The sequence below is a fragment of the Populus nigra genome, chromosome 6, assembly GCF_951802175.1.
Source record: "Populus nigra chromosome 6, ddPopNigr1.1, whole genome shotgun sequence".
Taxonomy (NCBI): Eukaryota; Viridiplantae; Streptophyta; class Magnoliopsida; order Malpighiales; family Salicaceae; genus Populus; species Populus nigra.
The window spans coordinates 13,363,995-13,381,949 of NC_084857.1; the positions used below are offsets into that span (position 1 = coordinate 13,363,995).

At 32.7% G+C, this 17,955-nt stretch overlaps 2 protein-coding genes across 26 annotated transcripts; one reads left to right on the plus strand and one right to left on the minus strand.

The window, feature by feature from the left end:
• Positions 1–180: 180 nt before the first annotated feature.
• Positions 181–2,252, minus strand: LOC133697744 (uncharacterized). Of its 3 annotated transcripts, none has more exons than XM_062120495.1 (2): positions 1,535–2,252; positions 181–568 (listed from the first exon to the last, which is right to left on the minus strand). In XM_062120495.1, exons 1-2 carry the CDS (start codon positions 1,962–1,964, stop codon positions 321–323), a joined length of 678 nt encoding a protein of 225 aa, XP_061976479.1. In that variant the 5' UTR covers positions 1,965–2,252; the 3' UTR covers positions 181–320. The 3 variants fall into 3 exon arrangements, with proteins under 3 accessions (XP_061976479.1, XP_061976478.1, XP_061976477.1); XM_062120494.1 differs by having other exon boundaries at positions 1,526–2,251; XM_062120493.1 differs by having other exon boundaries at positions 1,523–2,251.
• A 5,480-nt stretch (positions 2,253–7,732) lies between these two features.
• LOC133696161 (myosin-6-like) lies at positions 7,733–13,003 on the plus strand. Of its 23 annotated transcripts, XM_062118239.1 has the most exons (10): positions 7,735–8,809; positions 9,104–9,141; positions 9,281–9,404; positions 9,522–9,692; positions 9,778–9,904; positions 10,000–10,110; positions 10,231–10,283; positions 10,605–12,107; positions 12,313–12,394; positions 12,508–13,003. In XM_062118239.1, the coding sequence occupies exons 1-6, from the start codon at positions 8,660–8,662 to the stop codon at positions 10,017–10,019; spliced, it is 630 nt and encodes a 209-aa protein (XP_061974223.1). In that variant the 5' UTR covers positions 7,735–8,659; the 3' UTR covers positions 10,020–10,110; positions 10,231–10,283; positions 10,605–12,107; positions 12,313–12,394; positions 12,508–13,003. The 23 variants fall into 23 exon arrangements, with proteins under 23 accessions (XP_061974236.1, XP_061974237.1, XP_061974238.1 ...); XM_062118234.1 differs by having other exon boundaries at positions 10,605–12,394; XM_062118238.1 differs by having other exon boundaries at positions 10,605–12,394; positions 12,706–13,003.
• Positions 13,004–17,955: the final 4,952 nt, after the last annotated feature.

Below are 17,955 nucleotides of genomic sequence, written 5' to 3' on the forward strand. Positions count from 1 at the left end.
CCATCCAATATATAGTAGTGTTTTAAAGTCGGTTTGTTTTTATGTTTCAAAGATATTTTTAAAAAAAATTTGAATTTTTTTAAAATTAATATATTTTTAATATTTTTTAAATTATTTTGATATGTTAATATGAAAAATAATTTTTAAAAAATAAAAAATATATTTTTACAAGCAAAAATATTTGGAAAAGTAATGACTCCTATATTTCTAAACATTTCATTACTAATGCAAAGAAGTTTGGTCGGTCTTTGCTTGGGTTTACTTAATAAAATTACACAATCTTTCAATATTCGACTATATGTTTTTACTAGCAAAGCTAGTTATGCTTTTCTAGCCTGTTTCAAAAGTGCTGAATTGGGTTTGCTAAGAGAGAAGCTGGATGCCTTCCTACTGCTCATGATCTTCAAGCTTTGCCGCAGGATATCGACCTCTCTTGCCCTGCTGTATTCTTCATTCTCCACAAAAACTAATCGTGCTTTCAGCTCCTTAATACACCCCTCCTTGGCCTTCACTTCCATCCTTAGCTCCTCAATCATCTCTTCCTCTGCTCTCCGGTACAATCCATCTCCTGCAAAACAGAGTTGCAGCCATAAATCAGTGTCATTCATTGATTATATTTTCTGTACTGTCGTAGCTTCTTAATTAGTATATACTAGCATGATCAATTGACCAAAGAAGAGGTACAACTCCCTGTCGTGGTGGTCTGTAATCTTGGATTTCGTTTCCACATGTTTATGGATAGCAAAAGAAAATGTTCGACTCCTTTTTTCGAAAAAGGAAGTCCCATAAGTTTTATCACAGTGACGTGCTAAAACAGTAACGACTTTATAAGTGAAAAGATGCCAGCCACTTGTCACCACATATACACAGTAATACTTTATCATCAAGAGAATCAAAAACATAAATTTGGGCCCATTGCTGGAAAACTCCAATCAACTTTTTAGGATGTTTGACAAAAGGAACTGGTGGAGCATGCCAATTCTAGCAGCGTATGCTATGCGCTAAACTCTCAGGTTTCTGCTACATTGAACGATAAAACTAGAATATTTGAAAGAAATTGCATAAAAACACAAATAATTAGTATGTGGACATGCACTAGATGTAGAGTGAGCTTAGGAAGAGGATATAGTTCACCCCCTCAAGAATCACTCTTGAGACAACATGGCATGAAATAAAGGGAATCTAGAGGGTTTGTCGATGTCTGTGAACCTCCAAGATTTGCACAGTGCATGCAATCGTGCAAAGGCTGTCTAAAACGCCGGCATCGACATAAATTTAATTTAAATAAAGTAGAAAAACCCATCGTTGAATTTAAATCTAATAGTCTAATGACGGTAATTGACATAAACTCTTAAATCACTGGATTCAAATGAAACTGTAAAATTGATCGTTAAATCAAAATCTAGCAGTGTTAATAGACATCGAAAAACGCCGACACCGATGCAATAATATATGTGCATGAGCGTGCGTGCGTGTGTGTGAGTGTGCGTGCGTGCGAGTCCGGAAGAGGAGAGAGATGCACCACGGTGAGTACTCTGAATGAGATCATCAAGCTCGGCCTTGATGGCAAGGTAAAGCTTCTTCCACTTATCCACAGCCTCGTCGCGCCACACTCTCTCCTCCCTCATTTGCTCCACCAGGAAGCTAGGAGTCCCCAAGAATTCTCCATTTTTCTCACTTTTCTCTCCTACTGACCTATCCTCCATTACCCTGATCCTCTCATCTTTTTCTTCCACTGCCTTTCTCAATCTCTTTAGTTCCTCTTTGAGCTTCTTCCTCTCTTGCTTCCACTCTGCCTCTTTAAATGCGAAAACCATCATGTCTATCTCATAAGCTCTCGTCTCTTTCTCTCTCTCGTACATCATAGCTTCCATTTCCTCTTGGAAAAGCCTTACCTTCTCTGTCAGCCCTCTCAGGCCTTGCTCACACTGGTCGCTCTTTTTCTTGCCGACAAAACAATCCATGGCGTGTTTTCTTTGCCTAATTTGTTGCCCGGGACTACAAGTGGCAGTTCTTTCTTTTTTTTGTTATATAATTTTGTCTGATAAAGAAAGAGATAAAGATATGGTGGGGGTTGAGTTAGAAGGAAGGTGTGTGAATGAAATAAATTCCCTTACAGTACCAGAGGCTCCTCCATCAGTGAATTGAACCTGCCAGAGCCATCAAATTCCACTCTGTGTCAGTATTTAGCTAGGCCAGCTCTCTTTGAATTATGTGGCTGATAGTGCTAAAAAAAGCCCGTTAAGAGGGCTGCCTATATGTCTGATGTCCAATTTATATAAAATTAGATACGACAAGACACTCGAGAAAAATATGCAAATGTAACGGAGATACGCTGCCGCTGGCTAGCTATTCACATGTATTATTTTCATGGATTTCAGAATCCAATTTCTAACATTCATGCTCGACATCATCAGTTGGTCCTACCGTCCTCCTTTCATTGCAATGGAAATGAATAGTTCATTAAATTTCTTTTCTTTTCTTTCCGGCGGTGTTTAATTTAAACTTCTGTGTGCACTCAGTTCTACGAGTGTAGAAATATCCTCTCTCTTTTTTTATGTTTAATGGAGTATTTTTGGACTAGTTTTTACTTTATTTGAGCCTTTATATATATTTGGTATTGTGTTAAGTAAGATGTTTTTTTAAAAATATTTTTTATTTGAAAATATATTAAAATAATTTTTATTTGAATAGTTTTTTTTTCAAGATGAATACATTAAGATCTTAAGAAGCATTCAAAAAAAACATTAACTTAATATTTTATATATATATATATATATAGAAGACAAAAAGAAAGTCTATTTGATAATAGGGAATTGGAAAACAAAAATAGAATAGGTTCATGTGAAAAATATAAATCCGGAACGTTGCATGAAAAGGTTTTTCTTTCCGATGTTGCACTGGAAAAGAAAAGGACCTAAGAGAAGATTCTGTTAGGCCTCCCGCACCCGTCGCCGCCTGGACCAGGGGGCAAAGCGAGAAAAGACATCGGGAGGGAGAGCAACATCTCATTCCTTTCATGAGAACTCCACTTCCAGATCAGAAAAGCATGCGGAACGGGCTCCGCGTTCGAGTTCTGAGCAACCCATTATTGAAATTATATGAAATTTTATATGTTATTTTTATAAATTATATTTTTTAATATTAGATGGATTAGAAATTAAATTTTATAATTTATTTTAATTTAATTTATATAAAATTATCCAATTCACTTATCTAGATCGTTTAACAAATTAATTTATATTAATAAATATTTAAAAAGTTAAAGCATTATTTCTTTTAAAAAACATTTAAAAGTCAAATAAGTTTTGATTGGATTAATTGAGTGAAAGTATGCTAATTTCAAGTTGATTTTTTTTACACCCAACTTAGACTATAGAGCAAGTCAACCGAGTTCTATATCCATCCGAACAATTTTTTTTAAGGTTTAATTTTCTGATTTAATTTATTTTTCAGTTTTTTTCTGCAATAATATACTAATATTTCAACGAAGACTTTCTGCATTCAATTTCTATATATCATTCGTTCGTATCTTATTCAGTCTTCTCCCCAAACAAACAATTTTTCCTTCCAAGAAAACAAATTAAATCGCTGTCACCATGTCGTAATTTGTGACCTTGTAGCCAAGTATAGTATACACTATACAGTACGCGTGCTCTTGCAGGCCTGCTTTTAACACCGAGAGAGCATGATTACAGAGTTGATGATTGAACAAACGCCTTCTCAGAGCAGTGCAAAAGACAGCATCTCTCTTTGCATCACATACATGTTCTTCACTGGCAATCTATTACAGTAAAGAGCTGATAATTTTGGTGCCAAATTAGCTAGCTAGCTAGGGCATCTTTGTCATAATTGTATGTGTACAAAATACACTTATGGTGACACAGCTTCGGATTCCCTGCCTGAAAGAGACTTGCTGCAGTAGCACAATGCTTGGAGCTTGACATCTACCGAAGAAATGAAGAAGGGAAAGCATGATTGTAAGCGAGTAGGGTCCATTTTCATTAACTTTTGCACTTAAATGATATTTGACTTTCTGGTACAACTGTTTTTTTAAAATACTTTTAATTTAAATTATATATATATATTGATGTGCTGTTTTTTTTAAATAAAAATATTATTTTAATACATTTTACAAATGTATGGGCTCGGAGAGGGAGAGAGAGAGAGAGAGAGAGAGAGAGAGAGAGAGAGAGATCTATATACTATTGGCAAGTCAACTCATTCTGTGAGGAGAAAGATATCGGGAATAGAACTGAAACCCTTGAGAGGCAATGCCACACAGTCAACAGAGTTTACTGGCCACGGTCAAGTTTTTATTTTTATAATAGATTTAGTGTTGAGTCGGACTACAATACTAATACCTAGTATTAATAATAATATTTATAATATAAATAATAATATTTCACTTGTTCGTTAAAATTTTTATATTTTTTAATCTTTTAAAAAAAATTATGGTTTTTCTTTAGTAGTAATAATAGTATTTTAAAAAAATTATTAACAATAACAGTGATAATTTTTAATTTTATCTTTCAAATCAAATTTATGGTTGTTTTTTTATATGGATAATAATTGTTTTTGAATTTATTAATAATATTAATTATAATAAAAATAATAATATTTGTAACACAAATAATAATAATTTTAATATTAATAGTTTTAATTATAATGAAAATAATAATATTTATAACACAAATAATAATATTTTTTATATAAATACTTTTAATTATAATAAAAATAACAATATTTATAATACAAATAATAATATTTAGAAACCTAAAACCCTAGAACCTTGAGTTCTAACGCAAGACTCATTACCTTTGGGTTCTGACGCGAAACCCAAGTTGATCAACAGGCTCCAGATGTGCTGATTTTGTGCCCCAAGTTGAAGACACCTCGCTCACCTGGGTTTGCAACAAGGGGAGCGGGTCTTGCCTTGGCACACAAGCCATGACAACCTTAGCCCCAAGTGTTTTTAGCTTGGGGAACAACCCCACCTCCCTACAACCTTTGAAACTCTTTGTGGCAGGGCATGCAGCCCCAGCGCCCAGTGTTTGTAGCCTGGGGCACATCCCCACCCCCTGCAACCTTTGGAACTCTATGTGGCAGGGCATGGCAGCCATATCGTTCGGTGTCTGCAGCTCCACCATGTCCCACCAAGTTTTGCACTAACCATTTTCTCTCAAATCATCCTTTCAATACCAAATGCATCATAATAAAAAGACAACCCCACCCCCTTGCAGTCTTTGCAACTCTTTGTGACAATGATAGCTCTGTCATTACATTGTTTCAATCCACAGTGTCATGAATCTGATGAACAAGACTTTTGCTAACACTATTCCAATTTATAGTGCAATGAGTCTTGATGAACAAGACTTTCCTCGCATGATTTAACTTTAAGTATAATAATGTGAGTCGCGCATTTTACATAAGTGAGATAATTGTTTTTTTAAAACAAATATATTAGATTTTTCATTGTATTTTTTGATTAAAAAATTTTTTAATCACAAACTAAAATGCTTATATATAATTAAATAAATTGATATTTGATAAGAAAATAATTAAAATATTTAATCTTACTATACGGACCTTGCATTCAATTGTGTCTAGTAGCTTTATTTCTTATAATAATTTTTTTTCAATAAAACAATTATATATGCTAATAAAACAAGAAAAAAGTCATCAACAAAAAAAAATTAAATAAAACTATAAAGCCCAACCATCAAACAACTCAATTTTAAATGACAAAACTAAAAACAAAACTAAAAAAAAACATTGGAAAAAAAAGACACGGTTCAACTTGTGCTAACTTACTAACCCCGCGACCATAGACATGAGATTATAATAGATCCATAGAGAGAAAAGTGAAAAAAAAAAAAACTAAGAGAGAAACATAAAGATTAATTCCCCCAAAAAAATATGTTGAAGGATAAAATTGAAAAGAAAAGAATCAAAATCAAACTCATGCTAACCTTCAAAACCAATGATCGTGATCTTGAGATCAAGACTAATCTCATGGAAGGAAAATCCAAAAAACAACAAGCAAAACTCTCAATAAAAAATGGTTAACAATGAAACTAGAAAAATTATTAAGAAAAAAACAATAAAAAATCCAAGTCAACCTTGGATCATGATAACCTCATATAAAAAAAAGTGAGAAAAAAGTACGAAGACCAGTTAAAAAAATAAATATTAAATGATAAAATTAAAAATAAATTAATTTTATAAAAGAATCAAAAAAATAAAGTCAACTTATATTAATTTTTGAAATCCATAATCTTGACCATGTGGTTGAGACTAATCTCATGAAAAGGAAAAAAAACAACGAAGAAAAATTATCAACAAAAAACCAATAAGAGATTAAATTGGAAAAAAAAACTTCTAAGATTCTCTATCATCTAGTGGTATTTTAAAACCTTCTTCGAGTCTAAAAGAATTTTTCACTGAGAAATGTTTTAAAATATTTTTTTTAAATAATTATTTTTATATTAGCACATTAAAATAATAAAAATACAAAAATAATAAAAATTTGAAGATAAAAATGTTTAATTTTTTTTTAAATACAATTGGACTACAATAACAAATATCACATTTGGATCATTTGAAATCTTTTAGAGTTTTGGAAACTCATCTTTCAAGCTCTTTAAATTCCACTTTCGTGTTAAAACTAAAAAAAAAATTTAATTCCATTCTATGCTCGATATTCAGAAAGCACATGCCTGAAATTTAATACAAGAGATAAAAATAAAATTAAAGGATGAATGAAATAATTTTTTTTGTTTCTTTTTCACTGAAATTGAAAAAAAATAAAAAAAAGAGGAGAAATAAAAAGTCTTTTGATTTTGGGATGTGGGGGCATACAGAACTGACTGGACAATGGACATGAATGTCGAGCCATTGAGCTGTAATGTGGGCAACTCGCATCAAACCAAAGCCCATACTCGAAAAGAGTGGAAAAATCAGGAAAGGACGACAAGATAAACGTCGCGAGATATTCCAACTCCCGCAGGTAAAACCAATGTACACCAGTCACGTGACTAGGAGAGTGTAGCAGTTTGTAATTAGTTACAAACAACATTTTAAAAAATAAGTAAATTATTTTTTTTTATTTTACTAATAAAATATTTTATTAATATATTTTTAAATAAAAAACATTTTAAAAATTAATCATTACCACGTCGTCATCTTACACGGACTGCAACTTCCAATTTGTTTGTTGAAGGTCTGGATTAATTGCGTCCTTGCATTAGTTGAAAGTGAACGCCATATATCAATGATATGTTTGAATTAATTCGACATTAATTCTTTCAGTTCGGACACCTAAACTGAGTGGGAAAATGACTCCACCCAATCACAACGAGCTCGACGAAGAGTACCTAAAAATAACGTGACGAGAGCACAATTTAATAAATGCATCAAGTCCATGTAAAACACGTGTCCTTAAAATCTACGACAAAGCTTAATTCTGATTATTAAAAAAAATAAAACACAACTGCATTGGAGTGTTATGCGTGGGGGAGCACTTCATCCATAGTCACTTGAAAAAAAAGAAAAAAAAACTCAAAGGAAGGAAAAATTAATTTGAAGTAATTTTTTTTTATTCTTTTATAAAAACATCTTCCATCCGTAGAAAGACAAAGAGAAGGATAATAATAATAATAATAATAATAATAATAATGGAATATTTTAGTTTCATTTTTGTTTTGTTTGTGGTTACGGTCACGAAGTGGTTTAAGGTCCACACCACTGTGCTGTGCTCTTCACGTGACCTCCCTCACCCCCTTCTTCCTCCTTTCAACTGTTTTCCCTCCACGAAAAAGTTTCCAGCTGTTTTACAATAAACTATGAAGTTGCTGCATTCGTAGAGAGAGGGGAATACAACTCATTCAGGACAGGACAGGGCTGGATAGAAGATATTTAGGATCTTGTCGTGACAGCATTTTGTTGCAATTGAAGAATTGGTCTTTGGTTTCACTGGCATTGTTTGCTGAGGGAGGGATCTAGGGTTTCCATTGCCTACGATCTAATTCTAGTCATTTCCTTTCTCCTCTCTCAATAATGGTATTTCCTTTCTCGACAATATTGTTAATTATTTCTTCTTGCTTAATGCTGAATTATTGAAGGGAATTTGTAAAGGTTTTAGAAATATCTGTTGCTTTTTATAGATAATTAAAAGTACTCAGTTTAGTTTTTTATTGTATAAAGTGTTGTGCAATGTCTAGAGAGTAGATAATGTGAGTGGAGTGTTATTCTAACCGTAATCCTGCCCAGAGAGGCCAACCAAACACTTTGGACATTGTTAGAAACTCATGAAACTGACAATCAAATCAACATTCTGACTTACCGAAAGTAATTTTTGGAACTTATGAATTGGAACATGTGGTAAGTAATCTTTGAACTCGTGATTTGGAACATGTGGTAAGATATGTCAAGGGCTGTAGCCAGAATTCGTAACTGATTTAAATGTATGGAGTGTGTAGCTTGATGATGGTCAGTTGAGCTGAATAATATTTTTTTTATGAGATTCTGTTCGTAGTAGCAGTTATACTTGCTCCAGCCGCTTCCGTGTTTGGGTGGATGCTATTTTTTTTTTTTTTAAATGCTGCTTCATGCTCATAAATGAGACTTTCGTGCTTTACTCACTCGGGTTGATGTTCCGATGAACTGGCAGGCCACACAGGCTGCTCAAGGCAGTTCAATAGTTGGATCTTTTGTTTGGGTGGAGGATCCTGAGGAAGCATGGATGGATGGGGAAGTTGTGGAAGTTAATGGTGAAGATATTACAGTAAACTGTGCATCAGGGAAGATGGTGAGTTCTTTCCAGGAACTTATATCAAGTTTTTATAATAGAATTGAGAATATTCTTGTTTATTAAAAAAGTTTGTTCTTCAAACCCCCTTCCCACCCACCCAATTTATGATTTCTGATCTGATAGATCCAAATGATTTCCTTTCTGCATTCAATGTCTGATCTAAAATATATATGGTTTTATTGACTAGTTCAATCAAATGCTTCCAGAGTGAAGGGTTTGGGAGGTGGCCTTTCTGTTTTGGCTTGTAGCAAGACAAGCTTCATGCTTATATATGTACTCTTATGATTTCAGAAACCTGGCGGCATCATTGCTCTTCTTGACGAAGCTTGGTATGTATGTTATAGAAAACAGCGGACAACAACCATTCATCCTGTTTAATTGATGCAGACATTAAAGAGTATTTTGGTTTGTTAAGAAATTTTCCTTTGATGCTGTAGTGACATATTAGCTTTTGTTTATTGTTTGCAGTATGTTTCCTAGATCAACACATGAAACATTTGCAGAAAAGCTTTATCAGACTTTCAAAGACCACAAACATTTTAGCAAGCCTAAGTCACGCAGTGACTTCACCATTTGTCATTATGCTGGTGATGTAAGTATGCTCTGGTTTTTGGTTCATATGAGAGTGTGCCACAATATTAGTTCTTCATGTAGCTACTAAAAAGTGAAGCACAACCAAATACTCATCCCAGGAGAATTTTGATTGTAGGTGACATACCAAACTGAACCTTTTCTGGATAAGAACAAAGATTATGTTGTTGCGGAGCATCAAGCTCTCCTGAGCGAGTCCAAGTGCTCCTTTGTTTCAGGCCTGTTTCCGCCATTGCCTGAGGAATCTGCCAAAGCATCAAAATTCTCATCAATAGGTTCTAGGTATAAGGTCAGTCTATGTTCTAGTGTGCATAAGTTTAATGTGTGTTATAACATTTTTAACATATTTCTGTTTGAACTCTATCTCTCTACAGCAACAACTACAAGCATTGCTTGAAACACTGAGAGCCACAGAGCCACACTGCATGCATTTTGTAAAGCCAAATAATGTTCTAAAGCCTGCCATCTTTGAGAATAATAATGTTTTACAGCAACTACGTTGTGGGTAATATTCAATATCGTGGCCATTTCATGTGTCATGGCATTTCTTCAGTGATAAAATCAATGTTTGTCATGTATTGTTTATCCGATTCCAGGGAGTGATGGAGGCAATTAGGATTAGCTGTGCTGGATATCCCACAAGAAAGACATTTGGATGAATTCGCCTGTTGTTTTGCCATTCTGGCACCAGATGTGCTGCATGGCAGGTAGCTTTTTAAAATTTTCTCATTTAAATTTGTTTCATACTTCTAGTTTTTTTTTGTTCTTTCTTGAATGTGAATTGCATTTTTTTTTCTTCTCATTTTCTAGTATTTATTCCTTGATAGCTGTGATGAGGTTAGTGCTTGCAAGAGGGAAGGCGAACCTTGAAGGTTATCAGGTATATTTTTGTTAATTCCTTTTAAGTTAATGAATAATTGTAAGATACTATTATAGCCTTCGCAATTCATTTATAATCCATTTACAACTATCTCAATGTCCGTCCATTACATGCTCACATGAATATGTGCATGCGAGGAATGACTATCAGTCAGACAATGAATGCGTGTTGAAATCTTGTTTAATATTATGAGCTCTCTTTGGAATTTATAGCTGTACAGTATTTCTGCTTTTATAAATTGTTGGGCTAAACCATTCAAACACCCTTGAACTATAGGCCATTTTGATTGACACCCCTGAATTATTTTTTTTCTTATGTCAGATCTTGAATTATATGGTGTTTTGATTGACACCCCTTCTGTTATGTTCTGCCCAATTAGTCATTAAATATCACATACAAGGTACATATGTTTTCCTTAAAAACTACAAAAAAGTCAAAAAACTGCCAAGAGTTTTTAATATTGGTGAGGATCGATTTTTCTAATTTTTTTGACCAATTTTTTTATATGATATTTTGATATTTTATAAGAATACATGTGCAGCTAGCATGTTATTTAACAAAAAAATGGATGGACTGTAATGGAAGGGTTGTCAATCAAAATGACCTAGGATGCAGTTTTGATAGTTCAAGGGGTGTTTGTACGGATTATCCCAAACTGTTGTTATTGCATATTTTCTACGTATGGAATAAACTAGGATGCAGTTTTTTTTCTCCCTATCAGTAGATGGGCGAGCCCATTGCATTTTTTCAATGATTTAAAATCTTCCATAATGTATGCTGTAATGTTTTGTTAAAAACTAACAAGAATGAAATGATTCATTGCATGGACCATTGAAATCCATTTTTATGTTAACCATAGATTTTGATTAAGTGTCATCCTCTATTGAGATTTTACTTTTGTTGCTTATCTTGCCATTCCTTTTTCCCTTTGGTTTTCTTTTGTAATTAGATTTGTAGACTTTTCATGTTGTTGCATTGATGTATTCTTATGCAAATGTTTGAAGAAATCTGCTATAGCATTCGGATGTTGGAATACAGATTTGGAAACCAGTTTTTTCCTTGGCTTGAATGCATGTTCTTTTTAATTTTTACTACCAAGAAAAATGACAATGGTAACTGCGAACCTTGGTCAAAAATATCAACTAAGCCTACCCTCCTGCTATTCAGAATTCATCTAACTGCGAACCTTGATCCTAATTTCGTCCCAGACGTTCTAGGTTTATGGTAACTGGTCTATACGTTTGGAGTTTGATATTCTGTAATTTGCTAAAAAATCATTAGTTTTGAGAATGCTAACTTGTTCTTTTGCCTCAGCATTCTTGTCACCTGACACTATAATTTATTACTTTTTCCAGTCCTTTTCCCCATATTTAAGTTGAATTGTACTTTAGTATTTTTATAAACCATCATCCCCTTTGTAAAGTTTAGTTGGGCATATGAAATTCTGCATTAGCTGCTTTTCTGCTATGGTAAAATAGAAATGATTCTTACAATTGTATTTTTTTCTATCCTAGTTCAGCATACCGTTTCCTTCCAGGTTATACACTAGAAATCAAGAATTTCATATGATGAAATTACAAATGACCTTTGCCGGTATGCCTCCCCCTCCCTCCTGTCTCTCACAGAGAGCGCGCGTGCACAGACGCATCTTGAATTGACAAAACATCATAGCTATTGGAGAGCTAGTTATGACAGCAAAATTCAATTAAAAGAACTTGGTGGAAGCAGGCGCATTGTTTGGCAATTTGTCATTAATGAATCAAAGGATAATGATAGCAATACTACACTCTTACTAACTGCTGTGGCGGTGGCAGCCAGTGACAGGTGTTGTGTGGTTCATGATAAAATGTGATAGGTCAATTTAGGGATCACTATGTGTGATTTTAGTGAATGTTGGTAAAATTGTCTTTACATCTTGCATACTATGTGAGCAATTGCCAAGTTATAGTTTTTCTGGTTAATATATCAAGATTGCCATGCTCTGCATCATTCAAACTCTCTCTCTCACATCATTTCTTCCTGGTTTCAGGTCCTGAGTGTCCAACAGTTACACAGAGTATGTACTTTATACTGTGATGACAACTACAGTACTCTTAAGTGTATCTCCCGATGTAAGCTGGATTGGATTGATCATTACTCATTAGATTTTGTAGTTTAAGTTGCCCAGGTATTGATCTAAATACGTTAATTTTTTTATGTGTTGCTGCATCTTGTTTTTGTGTAGGTGATTTCCAGCATGAAAATACTAACAAATGATTTGAATGATCATTACTCATTCAAAAATTTCTTCACTAGAACAACATTAAACAAGATAAAATTGATTTTTATACTGATTAAAGATGCACCAAACAACTTCACAAAAAAATTATCATGTTCCGTCCATGACATACCAATCATTACCTTCTTCTTACTGAATGAGCAGCGGTTGTTGCCGAAGGACAATGCCCTCGGTCTTCAGTACTTGCACGAGGTGATGATGGCAGAATCTTGTTAAATTCAGAGTCAGATGTTATAGAACTAGGCTGTAATTGTACTCAACAGAGACAAGTTGAAGTGTTTTGGTTCGGAAAACATTTTCCACCTCTACATTACATATCTCTGGGAAAAGGAAGGAAAAGAAAAGAAGAAGCAAAGAGTTCTGTTATCTGCCATTGCCGAGTCGTTTCTCTGGTTTAACTTCGATGCATGTCCTCAGCTCTCGTCTCAGTCGAATGTCATGGTAATCGACTCAAATAAAATATTCCCAGTTCGAATAGGAAACTAAACTTTAATTATTGAAATTTATGTCGAGGTTTCATCCGAGGCCAACATTTGAAGGACAATTTCTGTGACAGGATAAAAATTAAACAGTGACCAAGACTTACCGAATGATTAATTTACCCGGGCAGCACATGCCGCTACTGAACTCCGAAAACAATCCCATTAAAGGCCTTGCTTGACCGGTTCTTCTTGGCCAGATTCTTCCACCATTCATGTGCTCACATGGTGCTGCCATGTTTCAGTTTCTGATTCTCTCATTTGGTAGAAGGTTTGACTGAAGATTATTTGTCCGATACTCTTTCAGTTAATACAGTTAGTTGCATGTTGATATACTTAACATATTTCTCTGTTTCTCATAAATAAATGAATTATTCAAACATATATCATCATTTTTCTCGGATCATTCCACATTATAAACCTTTGTTTGGGTACATTTGACTAAATGGATTTGTGTAAATTCATTGAGGTGAGGTTGCTCATGGAAACTGCATTTTTTTTTAATTTAATTTTGGCTTGATCAGGGAAATACAATGGGTTAATTCTACCATGTAAGAAAATCCGGGAGCCTTTCTTAAAATGCATATAAGGAGGAGTTGCCCATGCTTAGGCAGAAATAGGTTACCTCACATGCCTACGAGTGTGAAATAAATTGTATCACACCTATTTCAATAGCAAAACAAAAAGGACATACGTTTGGTTAGTCCACCGCATTTACTTATATCGTTTCTGTATTTCAGTAGCTATTATTTTCTAAAGTTTTTTTTTTGAAAATATATATATAAATAATATTTTTTTATTTTTAATATTAACATATCAATACAATAAAAAAATAAAAAGAAATTCAAAACTTTTGAAAATGGACGGCGAACCGCGTTTTCAAACATATTTTTAAAGTCCATTTGATGTTATGATAGTGATTACTTTTCAAAGTGTTTTTTTTTTAAAATGCATTAAAATAATATTTTTAAAATTTTTTTTTTGACATCAGCACATTAAACGATCTAAAAATAAAAAAAAATAAAATACAAAATACAAAACAAACAGACTCTTAGTTGGAAAGATATATACAACCCAAATTAAAAAAAATAAAAGCTTTTTTTATATTAATCTCAACCTCGAGCAATCACAAGGATCCTGAATCCCTTCCCGACCAATTCTTAATGAACCAAAAAAAAAAAACTCTAACCAATTCAAAAAATATTTTTTTATTACAATCTCCTTTAATAATTAAATTTTAGATGATAATATGGAGAGCAAATCACTTATCAATCTTGATAAATCTCCAATTGGATTAAAAAAAGTTCCAACAACCTCTCTAATTCTTCTTGTATTTTTTTTTTCCTTTTGAAGATTCATCATGGTAGAAGAGAGGGGATTGCTCTTCCCTTTCCAAAACTAAATCTCTGACTCTATTTAACAAGTTAGCTAACAGCCACAATAATTTCTCATATCCTAATTATTAATTGCATATTTCGGCTCAAGCGAATCTCGTATATAATACTTTGGAAGAGTATTTGAATATTGCAGGAGGAGGTCGTTTATGAATTTTAAATTCAAGAAACAATCAAAAGAACGTGGCCGCATCTTCACATACTGACCTTCGCATGATCATCTCTAGCAAGTTTCTGCGTATTTTTCCTAAAGATATAATTGAATCCTGCTCGGCCAAAAAGAGCTCTTGGCTTCTTCTTTTTTTATTATAAACATTCCGCTTTTTTCAAAAAAAAAAAACCTGGTTATAAAATCTTGGATCGACCCAACTAATATAAGCCTTAACAAGTTAGGGTTGAAGAAAAATATGAGTGACTTGACCTGCTACATCAAAAATCTAGATCAACTTGCAAAGTAGAGTAAAATCCAATTCTCATCTTGTTGATTTTTTTTTTAATTTTTTTTTGTTAAAAAAAAAGAGATTGAGTTAAATCTTTTAACCCATGATTAGGCTTTATCTCGAGTAGACACTTCGATTGGATTTTATAGCTATAATAAAAAAAGATATTTGGTAAAATTCTAAAAATGGTTTTGAAAGTTTTTTACAAAATAAAGCTTTTAAGGTTTTCATTCTTATATAACATTAAAGCGTAACTTCACGTATAATTATCAAATGTTTTTCACTAGCCATTGCTATCAACTATATTAACATTAACAAAAAAAAAAAAAAACAAAACAAAAAAAGAGAGTAGGATTTATACCTCTCCTTGCATAACATTATTATTATAATAGTGTTTTTTTTATATAATTTATTTTTTTATTTCAATTATATTTTTTCAAATCAGGTTTATTGAGGATTGAACTTTATAATTTTTTTAAATTTATTTTTTATGAGATTATCTCAATTTTATAAGTCAGACCGCAAGTTTAACGAGTTAACTCGGTTAATTCAAGTTTTTTCTTCTCTTTTAATTGATTTTTTTTCTTCAATTTCATCCATCAACATTGAGTTGATTGAGAAATATACTTCTTGATTTGTTTTGATTTATTTTTTATGAGGTTATTTTTTTCTCATGACTGGGGTTACGGATTTGACAGGTTAACATAGGTTGACTCGAGTCATTTTTTTTATGTCCTTTTTTAATCTATTTTCAATTTCAATTTCATCCTTCAATATTAGGTTTATTAGTAATCGGACTTCATAATTTTATTTTCAAATTATTTTTAATGAGGTTATCCTAATCTTATAATCTAGATCGCAGATTTGACGAGTTAACTCGAGTTTTTTTTTTTCTACTTTTCCTAATTAATCTTTTTTTTTCAATTTTATCATTCAACATTTGATGGTTTGAAAATTAAACTTCATGATATGTTTTGGATTACTTTCTATGAGGTGATCTTCATCTTATGACTTCTTTTTTTTTTTTTCAATTTCATCATTCAATATTGGATGATTTAAGAATTAGACTTTGTGATTTATTTTGGTTTGCTTTCTATGAGATGATCTCCATCTTATGACTTAGATAACGAGTTTAGTGAGTTAACCTATGTTGACTCGAATCGTTTTGGTATGCCTTTTTTAGTCGATTGTTTTTCAACTTCATAATTGAGAATTAAGTTTAATAATTTGTTTCGATTTACTTTCTATTGGATTATCTCGGTCATATAAACTTGATCGCGGGTTTGACAGGTTAACCCGGGTTGACTCGGGTTATTTTTTAATTGAATTATTTTTAATTTTATCCTTCAATATTGAGTTTATTGGAAATTGAGTTTCATAACTTGTTTTGATTTGTTTTTTATTAGGTTATCATGGTTTCATAATCTAATATATGGATTGGTTGGTTAACACAAGTTGACGTGAATTGATCTAATATATTATCGTCTCAGTATTTACCATAAAACTCATCTTGAATATTTATTTTGAATCAAACTATATTTTTACCAGTCATCTAGATTGTTTTTAGATCCGTCAAGTCAACATGGTTATATTGGATTAATCCTCATATAATTTAAAAAAATTTTCTACTAAAAAAAAACATTAACAACACAAATTTTTTATTTATATGTTTTAAAAAATAATTAATCTAGTTGCAACTTGCAACTAATTAGGTAGCATGCACCGTGGATAATGCTCGATCCATCAAAATTAGGATAAATTTTCTTGAATTAATTAACGGGGTTTCACATTGGATTTATTCATAATCTCACTCTTGATGATAGTAATAATCAACTGAGAGCAATTCAAGCGGGCCATCTATCATCATCCCTGGGGTTGCTAGGAGGGAAGGGAAAGGAGGGATGAGGACCGGAAGATCGATGAGATGTTCTCCTTATTTGGTAAGAATGATCGAAATGCAAGAGAGGATTTGAACTATCATCCATCCTTCTTCACTTGAGCTCTATTCTTCGAATGGATCCTAAGTCTTTCATTAAACAATCCACATCCAAACTAATGAACTCATAAAAACTAGTTTTTATGATTAATGTGAAAGCTAAATGTACTTTGCAATTAATATAATAAGCCCGAAAGTTTCTTCAAATCCATTTAATTAATTTCCCTTTGTTTCCTAGCGACCCACATGACCTAGGAGTACCAAATCCTTAACATAACAAGAATATGGACAATATTATCAAAAAAAAAAAACAAGAATATTGACAATAAAATAAAGATGATGGAGCCACAAGAAAGATATATAGTTGAGTAAGAGCAAACCCCATCATGGCATTTGGATCACTTGACCGAAATTAGGCTTCATTCATTAATTCAAACTTCACGACCGACCTCATCATCAATCTAATCCTATCATTGGAGACCGTGCTTTAATATTAATTAGGGAGTGATATTCCGAGAGAAGGAGCCCGCCCCCACGCCCTATAGTGATTTGCCTATAATCCCAATATTAATTAATTTTCCTGGGCTTTTAAACTTGTTTACGATTCCTTAATTCTTAATTATAACTTCTGGTTTGTTCTCTGAGGACTGAGATTTTTTCTGCTAATTTTATTAACTATATTCTTGTCAATTAGATTTAATAGAGAAAAAAAAGAAAACCCATTATTTGAAAATAAAGCAATGATCATCTAACTTACTAATAAAGCTCTCGATCGATTATTATATATATAAAAAACAGTGATTAATTCTTGTGATTCAAATCAGTGATCACAAAGTCAAATAGGAGATGTACATGATTATGCATATGCATGGTTTGTAACATGGGGGCTAATTATAAGTTTAATTATAAGGTCAAGCAATGTGGTTTCCGCTAATGATGCATGCCTTGGCTTATTGACTATACTTAGCAAGAAAATTCTTGAATGAATTAATTATTCCAGTTTTGAACTTCGCAGCTAACTTCTCACTAATCCATGTGAGCCTTGACTAAATTAGTGCGGAGGATCGTATATTAGCTACCCTCTAAGACATTTTATCAAAATATGAAAGCAGTACTGCTAGAGCTTAATTTCACATAATTTACAA